This window comes from Hibiscus syriacus, unplaced genomic scaffold (assembly GCF_006381635.1).
Source record: "Hibiscus syriacus cultivar Baekdansim isolate YM2019G1 unplaced genomic scaffold, ASM638163v2 tig00109987_pilon, whole genome shotgun sequence".
Taxonomy (NCBI): Eukaryota; Viridiplantae; Streptophyta; class Magnoliopsida; order Malvales; family Malvaceae; genus Hibiscus; species Hibiscus syriacus.
Window position 1 is genome coordinate 1,100,725 of NW_024062550.1, and position 22,091 is coordinate 1,122,815.

Below are 22,091 nucleotides of genomic sequence, written 5' to 3' on the forward strand. Positions count from 1 at the left end.
ATTTACTACAAGTATGGATTTGGATTGAAAATCCATGTTCAAGAACCAATTGAAATCAATAACCCTAGTTCAAGTGTATAATTGGTCTAAAAATCAAAGTCAACCTAATTGGACTAAAAAACTTTACATATTGAATTGAAGTTTAAAATCATTTTTAATAATCTGTAGCGACTAAAATGTGATAAATATTCATACTCTTTCTAAATCATTGACAACACACATACGACAAACGTAGCTGTTCAAACCCATGATATTAGAGAAGAATTAACACCCCTTTTAGCACCGAGATCACTCAATAAATTCAGTTTAAAATCGAACTTCAATACCTAATTAAACCGAAAAGTTATGATATAGTGAATACTGATGCCCAAAGGAAACTTTGGATGCTTCTTCCTTATTACAAAATAAGGCCCTCTTTTAGGGCTATTGACAGCAAATTAGGGCAACATAGCTTTTGAGGTGTTTACCATTCATATTCATGGAACTATCATGTCGAAGTGACGAGTTCTAATAAAAAATATATTTTTTTATTAAAATTTAATATTTTGCAAATTATTTTTTTCGGGCTGCCCTATATTGCCAAAAGAACCCTCTTTTAGGGCTAATGACCACAGATTAGGGCAACATGGAAAGTTGCAGTAGTTGGGCCAGACCCAAAACGCTAAATGGCCTAATAGATAGTCCAAGCCACTTAAAACACATGCAAATTAGGGATTTAGCTTAGGTTGTTGTTCGGGTTGGGTCAAATTTTTTAATTTTAAACTCGACTATGATTTAACCCAAATTTATATTTTTTAAATAAAACCGACTAACTCAAACTAAGCTTGAAATCCAAGTATTTGCGGGAGTATTTTATATACGAAAGAGTAAAGATAGCATAGTGTGACAAAATCAAGGATGAATATTTAGCACAAACCAACCGACATCAGTATTAAATGAATTGTTGTTATTTTTTGATGTCCCGAGTTCGAGTACCATGAATGTAAGAGGTGTGAGCGTTCAATGTCAAATGGTTGAGAGTTTATCTTTAAACATATATTGTCTTGTACTTACCACATATTAATAAAAAAAAAAGATGAATATTTAACTCAAATTTGAGATGTATTAATTTATTTTATTTTATATATTTTTAAAAAAAATTAAATTTGAATTTAAGATGGCATATATTCAACATGAGAATAATAATATAATTATTGTATACGTTTAAAAATAATTATTATAATATTCTTATATTTAAATACGAGGTAAAGTACATAAATGGTCTCATGACTATAGGTAATGTTTTATTAAGTCCATCGAATATTAAAGGTTATAAAATGATCTTCTAACTATCGAGTGTTATTTTATTGAGTCCATCAACTATTAAAAGTTATAAAATAGTCACTCGATTATTTATTATGTTTCAAACTTGTCATTTTTTGTTAAAAATTAATGATATCCTAAACTGAACGTTAACCTGCTGACTATGATATTATAAAATCGAATCCTAAAATATCAAACAACTATCATATATCAATTATCATTTAAAATCTAGTTTAGATAACTGTCATTTATTTTAACAAAAAGAATAAATTTAGAATATAATTAATAATCAAATAATTATTTTATAATTTTTAATAGTCGAAAAATTTAAAAAAATAATATTCTATAATTAAATGATTAAGACATTTAATAAAATAATATTTTATAGTCGCAAATACTTTACCTTTATTTTTTTTCGTTCAAGTTTTTAGGGTTTATATTGGCTCAAATATTTGTGTGATGATACCCTGGAATGCAGTCTCTTGAAAATAATCTTTTATTGCTCCTGTAAATCAAAGTTTATAGCTGTTTAATTTCTAATCATATATCTTTTCCTAATTCATAATTTGAGTAAATCATCATCATCATCTTCATCGACATTTCTTCCCCAATTTTGCTTTTGAAATCTTCAACAAAAACATGTGAACATTCCGTCATTCCATTGTTCTTTTCTCGTTTTTCAGGTTTTGTTGTGCTGTTAAAGTGGAATCCTGCTATGGCGGAAGCCAAGAACATTGAATCTTTCAAGTGGGGTAAGAAGAGAGGGATTGGCGGGAGAAACAAAGCGGTTCAATTTTACGAATCGTTTACTTATGATGGTCTCGATTACACTCTTTACGACAGTGTTTATCTCTACAAGGAAGACCAGCCATTGCCTTATATCGGCAAACTTATCAAAATTTGGGAGAATCCTGATAAAGCCAAGTGGGTTAAGGTTTTATGGTTTTTCCGACCTTCCGAGATCTCGGTTCATCTTGTCGATGAGTCGACTGAGCCCAATGAAGTCTTTTTGGCATCCGGTGAAGGAAAGGGCCTAGCTAACGTTAACCCCTTGGTAATTGGAATTACATAGCTTGTTTCAGTACTTCATATTTTGTTTTCTGAAAATCGATAATTGTAGTTCATATTTGTGGTCTGTGTTATTCGGTATAAGTGTCGGGTATTTATTAGACATGGTATAATTAGAATTTTCAAGGTTTTTCCATGTACTTAAAGGATCTTTGCGGTTCATATTCATGTGTCCGACACAGCTATCGGAGTCTAAGCAGCATAGTTTGTGGCTACTTGTGGTGTTTACAGTCCAATATCTGAGTTTTGGTATTTACAGCAATCACTCCAATAATTGTAGTTCATGTTTGTGGTATTTGTTATTCAGATTCGAATATAAGTGTCACAGGTATACATTAGACATGTTGTAATTAGAATTTTTGAAGTTTTTTCATGTACTTGGACTTGGAGTGCAGTTCATATCCATGTCTTGGACACAACTATCAGAGTCTTGAGGCTCTGAGCAACATAGCTTGTGGCTACTTGTGGTGTTTCCAGTCCAATATTTGAGTTTTGGTATTTACAGCTATCAAGTCCAATAATTGTAGTTCAGATTTGTGGTCTTTGTTACTCGGATTCGGATATAAGTGTCAGGTATATATTCAACATGTTATAATTAGAATTTTCAAAGTTTTTCCATGTACTTTGAGGATTTTTGCGGTTCATATCCATGTGTCGGGCACTGTTATCGTAGTCTGAGGAGCATAGTTTGTGGCTACTTGTGTTGTTTACAGTCCAATATCTGAGTTTTTGTATTTACAGCTATCAGTCCAATATTTGTAGTTCATATTTGTGGTCTTTGTTATTCGGATTCGAATATAAGTGCCAGGTATATATTAGACATGTTTTCTAAGATTTTACATGTACTTTGAGGATCTTTGTGGTTCATATCCATGTGTCCGACATGACTATCGGAGTCTGAGCAGCATAGTTTGTGGCTACTTGTGGTGTTTACAGTCCAATATCTGAGTTTTGGTATTTACAGCTATCAGTCCAATAATTGTAGTTCATATTTGTGGTCTTTGTTATTCGGATTCGAATAAAGTGTCAGGTATATATTAGACATGTTATGATTAGAATTTTCAAAGTTTTTATGTACTTTGAGGATCTTTGCAGTTCATATCCATGTGCCAGACAATGCTATCGGAGTCTGAGCAGCATAGTTTGTGGCTACTTGTGGTGTTTACAGTTCAATACCTGAGTTTTGGTATTTACAACTATCAGTCCAATAATTGTAGTTCATATTTGTGGTCTTTGTTTTTCGGATTCGGATATAAGAGTCAGGTATATATTAGGAATGTTATAATTAGAATCTTCAAAGTTTTTCCATGTACTTTGAGGATTTTTGCAGTTCATATCCATGTGTCGGGCACTGTTATCGGAGTCTGAGCAGCATAGTTTGTGGCTACTTGTGTTGTTTACAGTCCAATATCTGAGTTTTTGTATTTACAGCTATCAATCCAATAATTGCAGTTCATATTTGTTGTCTTTGTTATTCGGATTCGGATATAAGTGTGAGGTATATGTTAGACATGTTATAAGTAGAATTTTCAAATTTCTTTCATGTACTTTGAGGATCTTTGCGGTTCATACTCATGTGTCTGACGCTGCTATCGGAGTCTGAGCAAGCATAGTTTGTGGCTACTTGCAGTGTTTTCAGTCCAATATATGAGTTTTGGTATTTACAGTCCAATAATTGTAGTTCATATTTGTGATCTTTGTTTTTCGGATTCGGATATAAGTTGGTATATTTTAGACATGTTATAATCAGAATTTTCAAAGTTTTTCCATGTACTTAAAGGATTTTTGTGGTTCATATCCATGTCTCGGACACAACTATCGGAGTCTGAGCAACATAGTTTGCGGATACTTGTGGTGTTTGCAGTCTAATATCTGAGTTTTGGTAGTGATGACTGCAAGTATACCGGCCTTTTATATGCCCTTTTGGCTACTCTGTTGCAATCTTGTTTAAATTTCTCCCATGAATTCGGTAGACACACACATCAATGGAACAAGTGTTTTCGTCTCATGGTACTTTTGTGTTTTTTTGCCATACAGGTTGAGCTTCATAGTGGTCTCTAGTTCAGAAATTTGGTTTGTAAATGTTGTTGTTCTTGAAACTGATCATTTATGTCCACTTCGATTCGGCCTTGATGATAATTATCTTGGTAGAAGCGGCTCAGCGTTTATCTTTTAGCATACACATTTGAAAATAATTTTGTTCATCAGTTTGATACCTCTTTTTACGCATTTAGCATTGAAATATGTATTTTGCTTTTGTAAGTTCTTTAGCAAACATTTATCTTATTAGCTACCTAATATCTTGCACGTTAACTCAGGCGACGATTTCCGGAAAATGCAATGTAGTTTGCATCTCAAAGGATAGAAGAAATCCACAACCCTCGGATCAAGACCTCCAGATGGCTGACTTTGTATTTTATCGAACTTTTGATGTTGAGCAATGTATTATCGGGGATAAGTTTGTCGATAAAATTGCTGGAATTGATGGTATGTAATCTTCAAACATCTAATGTTTTTTCATTGCGGTTTCTTGTGCAATGCGGGTGGTGTGACTCGTTGATGTTTCTGTTTCTGAAATTGTTGCAGTTAAGTTCATTTTTAACCAAATGTGTTCTCTGAAGCACTCTCCTATTCATAACTCTGTTGCGGACGATACATGTGCCGGTGAGACTGCTAAGGCGATAAGCAAAGAGAACGAAGACTTGAAAGTTGATGAGAAATTGAAGTCCACTGAGAATTTGGGCGAGTTAGATGAGAGGTCACATAAGAAAGTAAAGCTAGATTGTTCTGTGAAAGTCTCCAATGAGAAGAACAAGAATGGACTTACGCCAAACCGGGATTCCGATCGAAATGATTCTGAAGAAAAATCGAGATGTGGTTCAAATCCTAATGGGATATCAGAAAACTCTTCAAATGATTCTGAAGATAAATCGAGATGTGGTACAAATCCTAATGGGACATCAGAAAACTCTTCGACAGAGCCGAAGGTGGATGATGAACTCACAAAACATTCTTGCAGGTCGACCGATGCTTCTTCTGAAGATAAAACGAGATGTGCTACACATCCTAATGGGACATCAGAAATCTCGTCAACAGAAACGAAGGTGGATGATGAACTCACAAAACATTCTTGCAAGTCAACTAATGCGTCTTCTTCAAGGCATCCGAATGATGGCATCGAAACCGATGGAGATGAAGCATCGGAAGTTGCTGATAGAGCTGATTTTGTAAGCGGTGTTTTGCAGTTTCCTCCTGCTTTCCTTTCCTTTTGTCTTTCCCTTGGAACGTGGAGTTCTAATGCACATCAAGGTAAAGATCATTGGGGTTGAAATTTATATAGAACTTCGTCCAATTCGAACCATTTCTTTGGCTTGGTTCGATCCATGCAGGCTCTCGAGGACGATATTTTATCGTTAATATGGTTGAATTAACAAGGGTCCTAGGTATATACCATACCTTAGGTTACCAACAACCAATTGTTCTAATAAATGTGATCATAGTTGCATTGGCTCATACCTTGGGCAGTGACCTGCACAGTTGGTGATCCAACGATTGTTGAATCTAAATACATATCGTATCCGATCTCATTGACATTGTCAATGTTTTTAATTTCACCGGAAATAATTTCACCGTTCATATCGATATCGGTCTTTATTTCAATCGGCCGTTCATATCGATATATGGTGAAATCTTTTAGCATCTCTCACCACAAAACAACCTGACCATCTTCGACAAGCACTTAATCTTGGTTCATTTCAACCACCATGGAGAAGCCCAATCCGATTGTCGACCTCTCACTGTTAACCCTCAAGCTCTTGATTTTCGGCTCTTCGTCTATTCACGCAATGCGAATTTCACCTAACGAATATAACTCAGTACTGTTTTCATCCTTTGCTCCATCTCCAACACTTATAAATCTTGTCCCGCCCAGCGCCTTTCGTATACTGCCCCGACCCAGGCAGGTGCACCTTTGAAAACTCATACTAAAACATATCAAAATTGATAGTTTATGTACTAAACGCACTAAGTGTTTAACGACGACGGGTACTAAAATGAAATGAAAATTGAACGTTAGGTATGATTATTAAAAAAAATTAGGTATTAAAGCAGACGAAAACTGATAATTTAGGTATTAAATACATATGTTACCCTTTATAATTTAAAGACAAATTCAATATAAAAATTAAAGTTCGGTGATATCTGGTGTATTTTACTTAAGCACGTTTAAGGTAGTAATATCCTTTGATTTATTATCGGAAAAGAAAATGCTTGCTGCATTGTTATATGAACGAGACGCCACATATGATAATTATGAGATATACACTACAATCCATGAACAATGCATCAATCGCCTTCTTTGCGACCAATCCAACCTCCAACATCTTGCTTAATTGCCCGGCCCAATTATTGTCGTCGGCGGAGGAGTGTTTGTTCTCTTCTGCAATGACTTTTAGAGAACTTACACGATCAACGAAAAGAAGTCGCCCCATCACGAGTGTTACGTTGGTCAACAGAACGAAGTAAAGTGCCTGAAGCTGATAATGCTCCCTAAGAATCTGTTTCCTAGAAGAGGAAACCCCAAACGTACCAGAACAACTAAGACGGCCACGACCACTGAACATAAAAGCCGTGCTTGTCCAGATGCATCAATCGCGGAACTTATTGCTTAGGGGAGAAAAAATTATGTTTTCGAGTTGGTGTCTCTGAATGATGTACCGCCCCTGATGTGGAAACCGATGGAATTTGATCATCTGATAAAACCGGCGTGAATTTGCTCGACAACTTGTATTCAACGCGGAATCATTAGAAGGCCCGATGCTTCTATCCCGTCTGTGGACGTCGATCCTTCACCAATTCCATTATAAGCACTGGGCTGAGTCTGATTAGCATCAGAACTAGAGGCTTCATCATGGACTTCAGGAGAAACTGCATAGCAATAAAAACCGAAAAGCAATTAACCAAAAGAAAATACATCCATCGGCAAAACCAAAGTCCATGGGTACTAATATCTTTCGAATCTTTTCTTCATTACTTCAATAACTTGGTGATATCAACAAGGATATTTGAGGGTGCTTACGAGAAGCAAGCAAATTCAATGCTTTCAAGAACCCGAAAAGCTAAACCTCATAAGAGACTTTAACTATCTTTCCCAGACGCAAAATTAAGCTCCCTTTCTAAATGCAAATTTTCAATTCAAGAATTAAACTAAACATCAATCCTTAATTGGAGCATCCAATTATCAACGCATAATAAATTGAAACGACACTCCAAAAGGCGCATAAAATCTGAATAGAGGGAGGGAGAAGAAGATTACTAGTAGAAACCCAAAACCATTGGTATTAGTATTCTTCGATACTTCTATTCATTGTTTCAGTAACTTGGTGACATCGATGAAGGATATTCGAAGGCGCATATAAGAAGCAAGTTTGGTGCTTTCCAGAACCCAAACACTAAACCTTGGAAGAAACTTGAGTAGCTTTCCTATTGCAAAATTCAGCTACCTTTATAAATCCAATTTTTCAATTGCTAGGATTCAACTAAACCTCGATCCTCAATTGACCCTCAAAGTATAAATACATAGCAAACCGAAACGAGTACAACCCTTCAAAAGATACATAAATAAGAATTGAGGAATATTTATGGGCACTACAATCAACAGAACATGAATCCATCAACAAGACCATCGGTATTGGTATCTTTCTAAACATTTATTCGTTATTTAAGACTTTTCAGTACCCCATACATCAATCAAGGATGTTTAACCGCTCTTACGAGAAGTAAGCTCAATTCTTTCCAGAACCCAACAAGCTAAACATAGAAGATGCTTCGACTAGATTTCCCAAATCCTAAATCCAACTACCATCCTAAATTTCAATCTTTCAATTACTAAGATTTAACTAAACCCTGATCCTCAATAGACATAATCAACTGAAAAGATACATAAAAAATTGAAAACGGAGGGGAGAGAGGAAAAGGGTACCGGCGATTTGACTTGGGAGTCGGGTGGCGGATCTCGCGAGGGGGCCGTCGACGGCGGCGGAGGGTTGGTGTCGATCTGGTTTTCAGAGTGAGGCGGAGGAGAGGAGGGTGGTTTTCGAGTTGACCCGTAATAAAAGCCAAGCGATCGGATCCTCTTTCGAGATTTTCCGGCGCCGACTTTCTTTGCTGCTTGTTGCCATGTTTTCACGGATTTTGTCTGTTGAAATCTTGAAATTCGAAGACCACAAACGGACCGAAGTAATAAAAAGCCTCGATTCGGCTTGCTTTTGATTTGGGTAATAATAAGGGTAACTACTTTTTTTTTATAGGCTTAATACTAAAATAAGTGCCAAATTATTAAATTCTTGAAGGGTACTAAAATTTTTTGATTTATCTTGGTGTCTAATGTTAAAACGTTACTCATTTAGGTGTATGGACAGTCAACAATGTTAATTTTTCCCGTTAAGAAACATGTCACAATCTAGTAATTTTAATTTTTACTAAGATTTAACTAAACCCTGATCCTCAATAGACATAATCAACTGAAAAGATACATAAAAAATTGAAAACGGAGGGGAGAGAGGAAAAGGGTACCGGCGATTTGACTTGGGGAGTCGGGTGGCGGATCTCGAGCGAGGGGGGCCGTCGACGGCGGCGTAGGGTTGGTGTCGATCTGGTTTTCAGAGTGAGGCGGAGGCGGAGGAGGGAGGTTTTCGAGTTGACCCGTAATAGAAGCCAAGCGATCGGATCCTCTTTCGAGGATTTTCCGGCGCCGACTTTCTTTGCTGCTTGTTGCCATGTTTTCACGGATTTTGTCTGTTGAAATCTTGAAATTCGAAGACCACAAACGGACCGAAGCAATAAAAAGCCTCGATTCGGCTTGCTTTTGATTTGGGTAATAATAAGGGTAAACTACCTTTTTTTTTTATAGGCTTAATACTAAAATAAGTGTCGAAACTATACTTAAATTCTTGTATAGGTGTCTAAACTATTTTTTGATCCATCTTGGTGTCATGTGTTACAAACGTTACTCATTTAGCTGCATGGACAGTCAACAACGTTAATTTTTCTCATTAAGTGACACATGTCACAATCTAGTAATTTTAATTTTTTAAAAAATATTATTATATTTATAAAAACCCTAGTTTCTCTTAAATTATAAAAAAAGCCTCAAAATACCTAAAATCCTCACCTCCTTTTCGGCCACGACCACCATCGCCGACGTAGTCTATGTCATCCTCTTAGTCATACGTCATCGTAGTTGTCGTCGCTTGGCCGCCAAGATCGTGTGAGATCACGATTTTTCATCCTAGGGTTCGCAGGGTATAAAACATGTATTTTCCATCGACCAGTTAGGATTTCATGAGGATTTTGGTAGTTGGGGGAGATAAGGTCAAGTAGAGTTTCATCAACAGCAAAGGGCGACGACTGTCGTGGGCAGGGCCGTGGTTGGGGGTGCGCAAACTGCGCGACCTCGCAGGCCCCCCAAAAAATGAGCCCCAAAAATATATATATATATAGTGGCGTTTTACCAATAAACGCCACTATAGATGGACCTATTACGTCATTTTTTCAAAAAAAAACGTCACTATTATTGCGGCTTTATTGATAAAACGCCATTATAGATGGATCTATTGCGGCGTTTGTCAAGAAAACGCCACTATTATTGCTCCGAAATCGAATATGTTTAGAAAATAGGGGCCCCTTTATACGAATTTGTACAGGGCCCTCGAAAACCCTGCCACGACCTTGGTCGTGGGTTTAGGGGTTGAAACGAAAGTTTTCAAAGTTTTTGGGGTTATTTCAAAATATTTATGTTTTTTCTTTAAAAATCTATATAATTTTATTTTTTTAATTTTTAATAAATTTTTTAAAATCACCAGATTATGAGACGTGCTATTTAATGAGAAAATTAACATCGTTAATTACCCGAACATCTAAATGGATAACATTTGTAACGTTAGGTACCTCTATGAGTCAAAAAATAGTTTAGGCACCTATTCAAGAATTTAGTTATAGTTTGGACACTTATTTTGGTATTAAGTCTTTTTTATACTCAACTTTGATCATATTTCTATTTGAGACACTTAACTTTAAAAGTTTTTCAATTTCATCGTTAAGTTTTCAAATTCCACTCTTCTATAACACTTGACCTTTAAGTGTTATTTATTTTTTGATAAAATTATTTTGGGGGATTCAAAATTAGAGTTAACTGAATCAATTTATAGAGTTATTCAGTTTTTAAATAAACTTGAATAATTATTTTACTTTTTTAAATATGAACTTTTAAATCTCGAACAAAATTAAGTCTATTTGTTATCCAATTGAACTTTTAAATTGATAAATAAAATTAATTAAATCTCGAACAAATAAATTGAATTAATTAAATTTTTTTGGCTAATTTTGACTGTTATTTCTTAATATAAAATTTACAAATTTGATGGAAATATGACATGTAACACTAACTAATAAAAAAGTTTTTCGATTTAAAAATCAACATTGATCCAATGAATGAATTGATGGAATTTTAAAGTATAATAATAAGATCCAGCATTTCCCAACACCTCTTTCGGAAAACAGTTGAAAATACCTACCTACATTTTAGTATTATGCCTTTTTGCATTTTTGGCAAATTATGTGTTTAATACCTAAACTATCAGTTTTAATCTGCTTTACTACCTAAACTTCTAATTTTTTCAAAATCATACCTAAAATTTAATTTTTGATTCATTTTAGTACCCCGTTCAAAATTTAATGTTAAGTTTTGAAAAAATTGAAAGTTTAGATACTAAAGCAGACCAAAACTGATAGTTTAGGTGCTAAACACATTAATTCTTAACGACAATGTACTAAAATGAAGAAAAAATTGAAAGTTTAAGTACTAAAACGGGTCAAAACTAATAATTTATGTACTAATTGCGTAGTTTATCCTTTTTTCCTAACGTTGTAGGCCAAATCTCAACTCTTTAAAACTGCAGGATGTGGTGACATACAAGAACTGGAACGAGCAGGTATGATATTTCTTCTACGAGAATATATTTCATAATTATGGAAGAACTTAAACAATAAAAGGATAAACTACATCAGATACCATCGAACTTTAAGTATTGTGTTGTTTGTACCACTGAACTTTTAATTTTGTCAATTGTAGCACTGAATTTTGATTTTTATTTCAATTGTACCATTGAACCTTTAAAACGTTAATGGCAAGTTGACGTGACTGACGGCTGCTGACATGGCTGATGGCGGCCGATGTAAACACCTCACCAAAACGATGTCGTTTTGATATGGCAGTTAACGATTTGACAGTCCAATGATATAATTGAAACGAAAATCAAAGTTCTCAGTGCCATAATTAAAAAAATTAAAAGTTCAACGGTATAAACAATATAATGCCTAACGTTCGGTCGTATCTGGTGTAGTTTACCCAAGTGAAAACATGAGAGCCAGAGTATAGTAAAACCATAACCTTTACCTGTGTATCAAACAAATAGTCTAAAAGATAATGTCTCGAGCTAGGGATAGATTCATAAGTAAACTGCTCCCTTTGGCCTCGATTTCTGTAAGATGACGGATTCGACTCTTATCGTTCTATACCTTCGACAAAATCCTGCTCTACAAAATTTTGCAGTAAGTAGGAAATTATTGAACTAGAAGATCAGTTATCAACGTCCATTATTTCTAGCCTAAAGACAGCACATGAAGAATTGCATTTGATGCATATCTACCATAGACTAGAATCATAAGATATGAGTCATATGACCATGAAGAAACCTTCTGATCCTTGATCAAGAAACCCGAATGCGTTTCATACGAGTTTGGTTGTTTTTGCCGAACTACCGGCTGTAACTGTAGAATTCACACCATTTCCCTAAATATTTCTTCACCAACGTCAATTCCCTAATTTTTTTTACTAACATTGTTGGCCTAAATAAGCCGCTAAAAGCACTTAACATATCTGTTGACACTTTTAGTGAAATCAATTTCATTAATATATAGTTGGGAAGTTGGTAAACTTATTCAAGAGGAAACCAGTACGATCTGCACTTCACGAATAAAAAATAAAAGAGGTATAAGTGGTCATCAATGGAGGACGCTGAATTTGGTTATATCTGATTAATGCAAGAAAAGAAACTGGGAAAGAGAGGGAGCACTATTCTCATGGCAGATGGCTCAGAACTTGAAGAACTTAATGCTCCGAGAGAAAATGATCACTTATTCATCCTAGGGGCGAAAACATATTTTCAATAGAAAAAATTCTAAAATATATGATGATTTTAAATTTTCAGGGGCGACTGCCTCCATCCGGCTCCTTCGGTCCATCCCTGTAAGTTATGTAGCAAGACAAAAAAAATATTTGCAATACAGTTGCATGTGCTTATGAATGGATACTTGCATGTCCACTGTTTGTGACAGAAGCAATGCATATTTACCCATTGTGTTTTAGCTTCAATGAGTGACATTTATTTATGCCCAATATTAACCCATCTTCGGTTATTAGGTTCTCCAAAAGAGTAATACGAAGGTGGTGATGGAAATTGTAGAGCTTACAGTTTTCATTCTCTGCTATTCAGCATGTCCAACAAGGTGAATGCAGCTTTCTGGAACCGTTCCTTCTCTTCTTCCAAACTTTTCTTCCTTTCAAGAGCAGAGTCTCTACCTCTTCCATTATTCCGAAGAGTTTTGATCAATTTCACTGCAGAAATTTATTTGAAAGGTAATCAGAATATAATGTTAGGAGAAATAACAGAGTTTGATCCATTATTCCCAAATTAAGTTCCACATTGCGATTATTCACTGATGAAGTAACAAAAAACGATTCGCTCTCTTTAGCATCTGAAGCATATTCTCCATTGCCATCTGAACATTTTGTGACAAATCTGTATTAATTAAATAGAAGTTACATAGCATAAACAAATATAAGGAAAACAACACTATCGGATAAAATAAATTGTAAAAGCATTACAAGGAATCGTTCATAGAAGTGAAATTTGTGTATTCAAATTATCATCCTCGAAAATGTCCAAAATCCACACACAAAAATACGAGGAAAACATGAGATATCAAGAAATTAACGATTAATTATCCAATTTAAAACCGATTCAGGCCAAGAACTTCACGTTTTCACACCGTTTCATAAACAATTTGAATCACGATGGTAAACAATAACGAAATGCATTTGTTCGACGCGAATATTTAGAACATGCGATGGTTGAAAGGAGAAATCACGTAGCGAAAGAGAATATGGAAAGCAGTTTGGAATGATAAGCGAAGCGAAAGTAATAATCGGACAAAGTGAGAAAGATGAAAGAGGATTAACCATAAATGAGGGAAGAGAGGAGAGATTCAGCTTCTTCTGCCGCAGGCGGAGGGAGAGACGGAGCATCAACCTTCTAGGATGGTTGAAGTAGCCATTGCTTTCGATTCGAGCTTGATTCGGTACGTAAATTCTGGTTTGTTTGGGAGGCGCAATTCAAATTACTGAATATTATATCGCGGCAAATGTGTTCACTTTACGCCTTTGAAGTACTTTCCCCTATTTAGGACTAAATTATAAATTTTAGAATAAAATTCTTGACTATAAAGTATTATTTGATAAGTTTTAGATTATTAAGAATTATAAATAGTGTTTTAACTATAAAGTGTTGTTTTATTGAATCTTTCAATTATTAAAATTTATAAAATGATCATTCGATTATTTATATGTTTCAAACTCAGTTTTTTTTAATTTGATTGTCATCTAAGCTTAGGGATTAACCTACTAATTAGGTGCATAATGTTTTATCCGTTATATTTGTATGTCACTATCGTTAAAAAAATCATTAAATAACACATATCACGTTCATATTTTTTAAAAATAAATAATATATTTTTTTTAAAATAAAAAATAAGGTGTCGCTTTATTGAATCTCTCAACTATTAAAATTTATAAAATAATCACTCGACTATACATATATTACGAACTCGTCTTTTTAAAAATTTAATTATCGTCTAAACTAAAAGTTAACCAACTGATTAGATGTCTAATATTTTTTTCGTTATACTTTTAGGTATATATCGTTAAAAAAATTCTTAAATAACACGTGTCACGTTTAGATTCTTTTAAAAAATTATATAATATTTTATTTAAAAAAATAAAAAAATATAAACATGTCCCGTGTTACTCTATATACTTATTTTTAATAACACCAAAATCAATTTCGAATATAATTTATACATTTATGCTTGTTAAGCTTCGGATGCCATTCAGCCTTAAAAATTCAGTTAATTAAAAATTAACCGACCAAAATAATCGAACTTTATTCGGTTCGGTTAATATTTTCAAAAAAAAAAAAGTTCGATTCAGTTAGCGGTTAAAAAAGTTCAGTTAATAAAAATTCGGTTCAGTCGGTGACCGAATTAACCGTTTGAACACCCTTGAATATATGTAATTTATATAATTTTATAAAATATTTTGAAAAAAAGGTATAAGTTTTTTTTTTTGGTTGCCCTCCAGTTCTAAAGTTTCGGCATGATAAATTTGGATTGATTCATGTCGTATCCTGACTTTTGTAGGTGAGTCTCCTATCGTGATATAAGTTTTATTTTAAGATAAATTATTACGTATATAATTTTCAAATAATTAAAAAATAATTTTTAGTTAATGAAAAATAATATTTTTATTAAAAAATTATATACATAGATTCTTTTTTTTAAATCCTTCAACCATAACATGATTCAATCATGCCTACTCAGAGGAACCAGCACCACAAGTCAATTTCCAAAGAAATGGCCCCCCGAAGCACAAACATCTCACTAAAGCTTGATATTTTCCATTAGAAAAAGTTAATAAATCTTAGATAAGACCATGATAATACTTTAATATATATATATATATATATATATATTATAATTGATAACATCTAAAATAATTTTGATAATTAACTTTTAAAATAATTTACTTGTTTTTATAATTTCATTTCGTATTATTAAAATTTTATAATTTTATACCCTTTAAATTTTTAATAAATATTTTAAAAATTCACATTACTAATTTAAAGTGACCACCAGTCTTATTAAATTTATCTTTTTGGAAAAAAATCAATAACTTTAAGTAGGCTCGTTTCCTTTTTTTTTTACCATTTTTTTAGTTTCTTAACAAAGTAAAATTTTACTTTTTTAGGTTAAAATTGTCATTTTAATTTTTCTACAACACATCTCTTATACAAACATTTTCTTTCTAAAATTATGTGAAAAATCAACAATGGATAATATAAATGGGACGGAGAATAAATTATTTGATGGACTCGACTCATAATGTCATCTGTGATCCCAACCAGTAAGATTCATCCATCTCAAAGTAACTTCAAAATAAATATCTACTCCTTATTTACATGTAGGAAATATGTGAAGATTCACAATGGAAAAAACGAGATGTTTATATCTTATTGATTGGGACCACGAATAATGTGGTGAGCTAGGTCCATCTAATAATTTTTCGGGATGAAGGGAGTATCTGTTTTCGCCTCTCCTTTTAAATTTTATAAGTTAATCTCTTAAAATATTATAAGTTCGTCCTCTCTGAGATAAAATCTTATATTCAACTTTTTATATAATTTTAATATTTTTCATGTGTGGTGCACGTGTTCGGATTTTAACTTAAATCAGACAATCCCTCTAAAAAATTACTTATCAAAGCCGTGGCGGATGCACTAAGTCTTCTAGGCGTTAAGTGCATCCCATTATTTAGAAAAAAATATGAAATTTAGTTTAATATGTTAAGGAAAAATGAAAAAAAAAATTGTATATCCATTATTTAGAAAAATATTAAAATTTCGGACTCTCATTCTTAAATTTCTAGATCCGTCATTTATCAAAGTTAAGTGTGATACGTGGATCGATTTGAATTAGTCAAGATAAAACCCTAAAAACCAAAATAACAAAAATATTTTCACTGACCTGTTCTAGAGAGAGCCCAATTATCATCAGCACCTACATGCCATGCATAGTAACCAAGCAACCCATTTTGTTTAACGTAAGAAACCTTAGCCCTAATGCTCTGCGTATCATCGTATCCGATCCACGTCGTCCCGTTGTAGCAATAATTCGAAACCACCGTCGCATTGTACACTTCCACGGCGTTGTTCTGCGCAATAAACTCCCTGATCTGACCGTAACCCGCGGCTCCGTCCGGCGTTATAGCCGCCCCACTCGTCGGCTCAAAGAACCCATGGTTATTCGCATTCACAATCCGCCATGCACGGCCGTAGAAAGGAAATCCCATAACTAATTTGTTCGCCGGAATTCCGGACTGAATCCACGATTGGATCCCGTAATCCCCACTGACTTGAGTGTCGGAATTGAATAAAGCCGCCGGAGGTCCGGTCACGGTCGACCATCCCGGGGCGTAGAAATCATAAGCCATTACGTTGATCCAGTCCAGGCTGTTTCTTATAGCTTGGATCGGGTGAAGGAGACTATTATAATACGAGTTGTAAAAAAGCGCCGCCGAGAGAAGCAGTTTTGGTCTACCGGTGACGGCGGATTCGTAATTCAAAGCGGCTCTCCATTCGTTTAGAAGTAAACCCAAGTTGTCCATCTCGGTTCTCGTCGATGGGCGTTCCCAATCGAGGTCGAGGCCATGGAAATTGTAAGATCGAGCTAAGTTTATGGAGGAATCGATGAATGATTTCCGAGAAATAGCTTGTCTTGCCATGGAAGCGAAATCCACCGGCGATGAATTTCCACCGCCTATCGAGAGGAGGGTTCTGACGTTTGGGTTTCTAGATCTGACGGTTGAAGTGAAGGAGGAGAATCGGGGCTGGTTCACCGGAGAAACTGTAACTCGGTTGGTTTGAGGATTAATGTCGGCGAATGCGCAGAAAAGGTGAGTGAAAAGAGTAGAATCTATGTCGGAAACCGGAAATTCAGTGTCGGCGGACCAGTATCCGGCTCTGACAGGATTCTGACCGGCGGAGAAGTGAAACTGAAGTAGAAACGGGAAACTGAAAAACAAGAAGATGAGAAGCTTGGCAGTCATTGTTGACTTTCAGATGAAGGTCTTTTTGGATTGTATAACGATAGCTTGAAGCTCCTTGTGTATATAAATATAAAGGAGCTAGGACCACGCATAAATGAATTTAGGGTAAATTACTTATTTGGTCACCACCAATTATATAATCTCTGTTTTAGTCACTCAACTATTATTTTTTTAAATAATTCTTAACGTTATGTTTCATTACTATTTTAATCACCGCCCTTGAAAAATAAACAGTGATTATCATAGTATTAAATTGCAACCGTAACACAATGTAATAATCACATTGTAATGTTTTTTAAAGTCATTGTAAATCACAACCACAACATAAAATGTAGTTATTTTTTATAAAAAAGCACCATAACGTCTGCAACACCTATAATCACAATATGATATCCGCAACCACGACATAAGCCACAACCACAATTTAGTACTATGGTCAAACTAAGAAGCATGTTTATTTACTTAGGTCGAAATGTATAAAAGTCCTTGTATTATGTGGTTTTCATTGATTAATTTTATTATTATTAGATTTAATTTTAGTTATGATAGGAATAAAAATAAATATTCTATATAAAATATATTCTATAAATTTAATTAAATGAATTAAATAAAGTGATAAAAGATTTGTATATAAACTTATCGATATTTTATTTTTAGATAATATATTTTATTTTATTTTTAAAAAATTATAAAAAAATATTTTTATAAGATAAATTGTTATAATGATAAACTTGTTGTAATAATGAAGTGGGAAAATGATTTCTTTATTTGAAGTTGTATTGATTTTATTTATCTTCGAATAGAACGAGTGTGACAGGACAATTAGAAATTGGATAAATAAATTTATGTTTTTGAGAAGATACACGAAAGACATAACGTCTTCAATAAAAGACACATAAAAGAGACAACGTCTTTCCACATTAATTCTTGTATTTGTCATTTCATCTTTTCAAGCTCCACCAATAATGCTCGCTAGCTCCTAAGTCTCACGTCTTTTGCTCTAACAACAACCTAAATAAGTTTATCCTCGACCAGTTCAAGGATACCACCAGCAACATCACAATTTTAGCATCAGAGGTTGGAAAGACGTTAAGTACTTCATGCGCCTTATTCAACCTATTAAAAAATTACCCTTCTTAAGAAAATAAAGCTTAATGGTCCTTATTTAATTTTTTTCTCACTTTATTATTTGAGTGATCTTACCCTAATATAGCAGTGGCAGAACATAAGCAGGGATAGTTGGGGCCATGGCTCCCCCGAAATTTAAAAAAATTATAATTTAGATCCTTTTAATTAAAATAAAATAATTTGGTCTCCCAGAATATTTTAAAATTCGGATTAAACTTTATATTTTTTAATGTTCTTAATTAAATCCCCTCCCATAATCTTAAAAAAATCTTATTAATCCTCTTAAAATTTCAAAAATTTTAATTAGACCTAATATATTTGGAAAAAATTATAAATTAAACCCTTCAAATATTTTGAAAATTTTAATTTAAGCTTTCAAATATTTTTAAAGTTTTAAATTAGCCCCTCAAACTTTATCACCAAATTTTGTCACTATATTAGAATAATATGGATAATACATGGACCTTCAATAGAATTCACCAATTACTTCTACGGACAGACGTTTTATTTACGGTAACCTGTGGAGATTAAAAAAAGTAAAAAAGGAGATCAAGACACGTGTGTTGCAACAGGCATACGTGGCTAAATCCGTCACCGTCCACCAAATTAGATATTTTTGGGCGTAGGAAACACTAAAAATTGATGAAGCGGCTAATACGTCGCAATGACCAACTCGCGTTGCCGGGTCAAACATACCTTGAATATTAGTAACGTAATTGGTCAAATAATAGGCTTTTATTTTGGTAATACGTCGTTAAAGATTTAACACGTTTAATATATAAGTTATTAATTTTAATCTATTTTAGTACATAAATATTTTTTTAAAATTAACGTTAAATTTAAAACGGAGATATTAAAATGAAACAAAAACTAAATTTTAGATATGATTTTAAAAAAATTGAAAAATTTAAGTACTAAAATAGATCAAGAATGATGGTTTAAATACTAAACACGTAATTTACCCTTAAATTTAATATATTTTAAGTTTGAATTGGATCGAATTTACATTTAAGTTGATAATTTAATTTAAGAATTAATTCTTCTCATGTGTTTACTTTTAAAATAAACAAATCGCACGAACCAAATTACCTTAGTGGTTAAAGGAATTATTGTTATTCCTAGAAGTTACGGGTTCGAGCACCAACGACTCTAAAGCTGATTGGACGTTCATTATCCAATGATTGAGAATACTTATAATAGATACTACTTTATAATCACATTAACTTAAAAAAATAATTTTGATAATTAACATTTAATATATTTTATATTTTTTTATTGATAATTTTATTTCATTAACTTGAGATAATACAAGTCTAGTATTTATTACATCGCCACCAATTGACGTGATCCCCAAGCTTGAGATGCTGCATAGACAAAAACAAAAGAAGGTAAAAAAAATTCACCCAACAAATATTAAAATATATATTTATTATTTAATATTTAATACATTATACTAATTACTAATAAAATATATAACGTTACAATATCAAAGACTCGAATATTTTAAATGTTTTCTTTGTATTATTTTATTGAGTATCTGTTTATTATTTCCTTTAAAATTTTATAAGTTTATTCATCAAAATATTATGAATTTGTCTTTTTTAAGATAAAATCTTATATTCATCATTTTATATATAATTTAAATGTTTTTCATGTACGGTTCACGACTTCACGTGTTCGGATTTTAGCTTAATTCAGATAATTTCCGTTGATAAAATCACCTACTAAAATTAGGAGTGCGACACGGATCTATCTAGATTAATAATGACGAAATCTTGTAACTGGGAGGGGAAAATAAAATAAGATTTTCACTGACCTGTTCTAGAGAGAGTCCCATTATCATCAGCACCAACTTGCCATGCAAAGTAACCGAGCAGCCCATTTTGTTTAACGTAAGAAACCTTAGCCCTAATGCTCTGCGTATCATCGAATCCGATCCACGTCGTCCCGGCGTAGCAATAATTCGAAACCACCGTCGCATTGTACACTTCCACGGCGTTGTTCTGCGCAATAAACGTCCTAATCTGAGCGTAACTCACGGCTCCGTCCGGCGTTATAGCCGCCCCACTCGTTGGTGCAAAGAACCCATGGTTATTCGCATTCACAAGCCGCCATGCATAGCCGTAGAAAGGAAATCCCAGAACTAATTTGTTCGCTGGAATTCCTGACTGAATCCACGATCGGATCCCGTAATCCCCACTGACCTGAGTTCCGGGATTGTATAAAGCCGCCGGAGGTCCGGTCACGTTCGACCATCCCGGGCCGTAGAAATCGTAAGCCATTACGTTGATCCAGTCCAGGCTGTTTCTTATAGCTTGGATTGGGTAAAGCAGAGTATAATAATCCGAGTTGCGAAAAAGCGCCGCCGAGAGAAGCAGTTTCGGTCTACCGGTGACGGCGGATTCGTTATTCAAACCGGCTCTCCATTCGTTTAGAAGTAAACCCAAGTTGTTCATCTCGGTTCTCGTCGATGGGTATTCCCAATCGAGGTCAAGGCCATGGAAATTGTAAGATCGAGCCAAGTTTATGGAGGAATCGATGAATGATTTCCGGGAACTAGCTTGACTTGCCATGGAAGCGAAACCCGCCGGCGATGAATTTCCACCGCCGATCGAGAGGAGGGTTCTGACGTTTGGGTTTCTCGATCGGACGGTTGAAGTGAAGGAGGAGAATCGGGGCTGGTTCGCCGCAGAAACTGTAACTCGGTTGGTTTGAGGATTAAGGTCGGCAAATGCGCAGAAAAGGTGAGTGAAAAGAGTAGAATCTATATCGGAAACTGGAAATTCAGAGTCGGCGGACCAGTATCCGCCTCTGACAGGATTCTGACCGGCGGAGAAGTGAAACTGAAGTAGAAACGGGAAACTGAAAAACAAGAAGAGGAGAAGCTTGGCAGCCATTGTTGAGTTTCAAATGGTCTTTTTGGATTGTATAGCTTGAAGCACCTTCTATACATAAATCTTTATTGAAATAATGGTTGTTATAAAATAAAAAATATGGAAAATTACGAATTTAGTACCTAAACTATCAGTTTTGATTTATTTTAGTACTTAATCTTTCAAATTTTTTTTTAAAATTATACCTAAAGTATAGTTTTTGTTTCATTTTAATATCATGTCATTTAAAACTTAAACGCATTTAGTAAATAAACTATCCATTTTGGTCCGTTTTAGTACCTAAACTTCTATATTTTTTCAAAACTTAACATTAAATTTTGAGTGAGTACAAAAATGAAACAAAAATTAAAATTTAGGTCTAATTTTAAAAAAATTAAAAGTTTAAGCACTAAAACTTAGGTTAAAATTAATAATTTATGTACTAAACATGTTATTTACCCTACTATTTATTATGTGTACAATTATAATAAATGAAACATAATGAAGCACATCCGCGATTCTAATTTAAATCCACAATAAGTACCATACATAAATGAATTTAGGATAAATTATTTATTTGATCACTTATCTATTACATAATTTTTGTTTTGATTACTTAATTATCATTTATTTAAAATTATACTTAAAATTATATTTTAATTTATTTTAATCATCTATCATTAAAAATTAATTCATGATTACCAAACCAACACGTTGTTTAC

The 22,091-nt window shown here is 33.8% G+C and overlaps 4 protein-coding genes across 4 annotated transcripts; 1 reads left to right on the top strand and 3 right to left on the bottom strand.

The window, feature by feature from the left end:
• The first annotated feature begins 1,753 nt into the window (after positions 1-1,753).
• Positions 1,754-5,821, top strand: LOC120211894 (protein ANTI-SILENCING 1-like). The gene is made up of 6 exons (XM_039210364.1): positions 1,754-1,809; positions 1,986-2,356; positions 4,689-4,857; positions 4,957-5,220; positions 5,284-5,379; positions 5,521-5,821. The coding sequence occupies exons 2-6, from the start codon at positions 2,018-2,020 to the stop codon at positions 5,697-5,699; spliced, it is 1,047 nt and encodes a 348-aa protein (XP_039066295.1). The 5' UTR covers positions 1,754-1,809; positions 1,986-2,017; the 3' UTR covers positions 5,700-5,821.
• A 744-nt stretch (positions 5,822-6,565) lies between these two features.
• Positions 6,566-9,204, bottom strand: LOC120211895. The gene is made up of 2 exons (XM_039210365.1): positions 8,944-9,204; positions 6,566-7,296 (listed from the first exon to the last, which is right to left on the bottom strand). The coding sequence occupies exons 1-2, from the start codon at positions 9,146-9,148 to the stop codon at positions 7,160-7,162; spliced, it is 342 nt and encodes a 113-aa protein (XP_039066296.1). The 5' UTR covers positions 9,149-9,204; the 3' UTR covers positions 6,566-7,159.
• A 3,701-nt stretch (positions 9,205-12,905) lies between these two features.
• LOC120211971 (class V chitinase-like) lies at positions 12,906-17,368 on the bottom strand. The gene is made up of 3 exons (XM_039210429.1): positions 16,288-17,368; positions 13,167-13,229; positions 12,906-13,045 (listed from the first exon to the last, which is right to left on the bottom strand). The coding sequence occupies exons 1-3, from the start codon at positions 17,366-17,368 to the stop codon at positions 12,906-12,908; spliced, it is 1,284 nt and encodes a 427-aa protein (XP_039066360.1).
• A 2,923-nt stretch (positions 17,369-20,291) lies between these two features.
• LOC120211896 (class V chitinase-like) lies at positions 20,292-21,414 on the bottom strand. Its single transcript, XM_039210367.1, has one exon. It carries the CDS (start codon positions 21,391-21,393, stop codon positions 20,305-20,307), a length of 1,089 nt encoding a protein of 362 aa, XP_039066298.1. The 5' UTR covers positions 21,394-21,414; the 3' UTR covers positions 20,292-20,304.
• Between the last annotated feature and the right edge of the window lie 677 nt (positions 21,415-22,091).

Coding starts and splice junctions, on each gene's coding strand:
- LOC120211894 (XM_039210364.1), top strand. CDS start 2,018: ATGGCGGAAGCCAAGAACATTGAATCTTTCAAGTGGGGTAAGAAGAGA. Junction 2,357..4,688: donor TAGCTAACGTTAACCCCTTG/GTAATTGGAATT, acceptor ACGTTAACTCAG/GCGACGATTTCCGGAAAATG. Junction 5,380..5,520: donor GGATGATGAACTCACAAAAC/ATTCTTGCAGGT, acceptor CAACTAATGCGT/CTTCTTCAAGGCATCCGAAT.
- LOC120211895 (XM_039210365.1), bottom strand. CDS start 9,148: ATGGCAACAAGCAGCAAAGAAAGTCGGCGCCGGAAAATCCTCGAAAGA. Junction 7,297..8,943: donor CTCCCCAAGTCAAATCGCCG/GTACCCTTTTCC, acceptor ATTGCTATGCAG/TTTCTCCTGAAGTCCATGAT.
- LOC120211971 (XM_039210429.1), bottom strand. CDS start 17,368: ATGACTGCCAAGCTTCTCATCTTCTTGTTTTTCAGTTTCCCGTTTCTA. Junction 13,230..16,287: donor TTGGGCTCTCTCTAGAACAG/GTCAGTGAAAAT, acceptor TAATTAATACAG/ATTTGTCACAAAATGTTCAG. Junction 13,046..13,166: donor GATGCTAAAGAGAGCGAATC/GTTTTTTGTTAC, acceptor AAATTTCTGCAG/TGAAATTGATCAAAACTCTT.
- LOC120211896 (XM_039210367.1), bottom strand. CDS start 21,393: ATGGCTGCCAAGCTTCTCCTCTTCTTGTTTTTCAGTTTCCCGTTTCTA.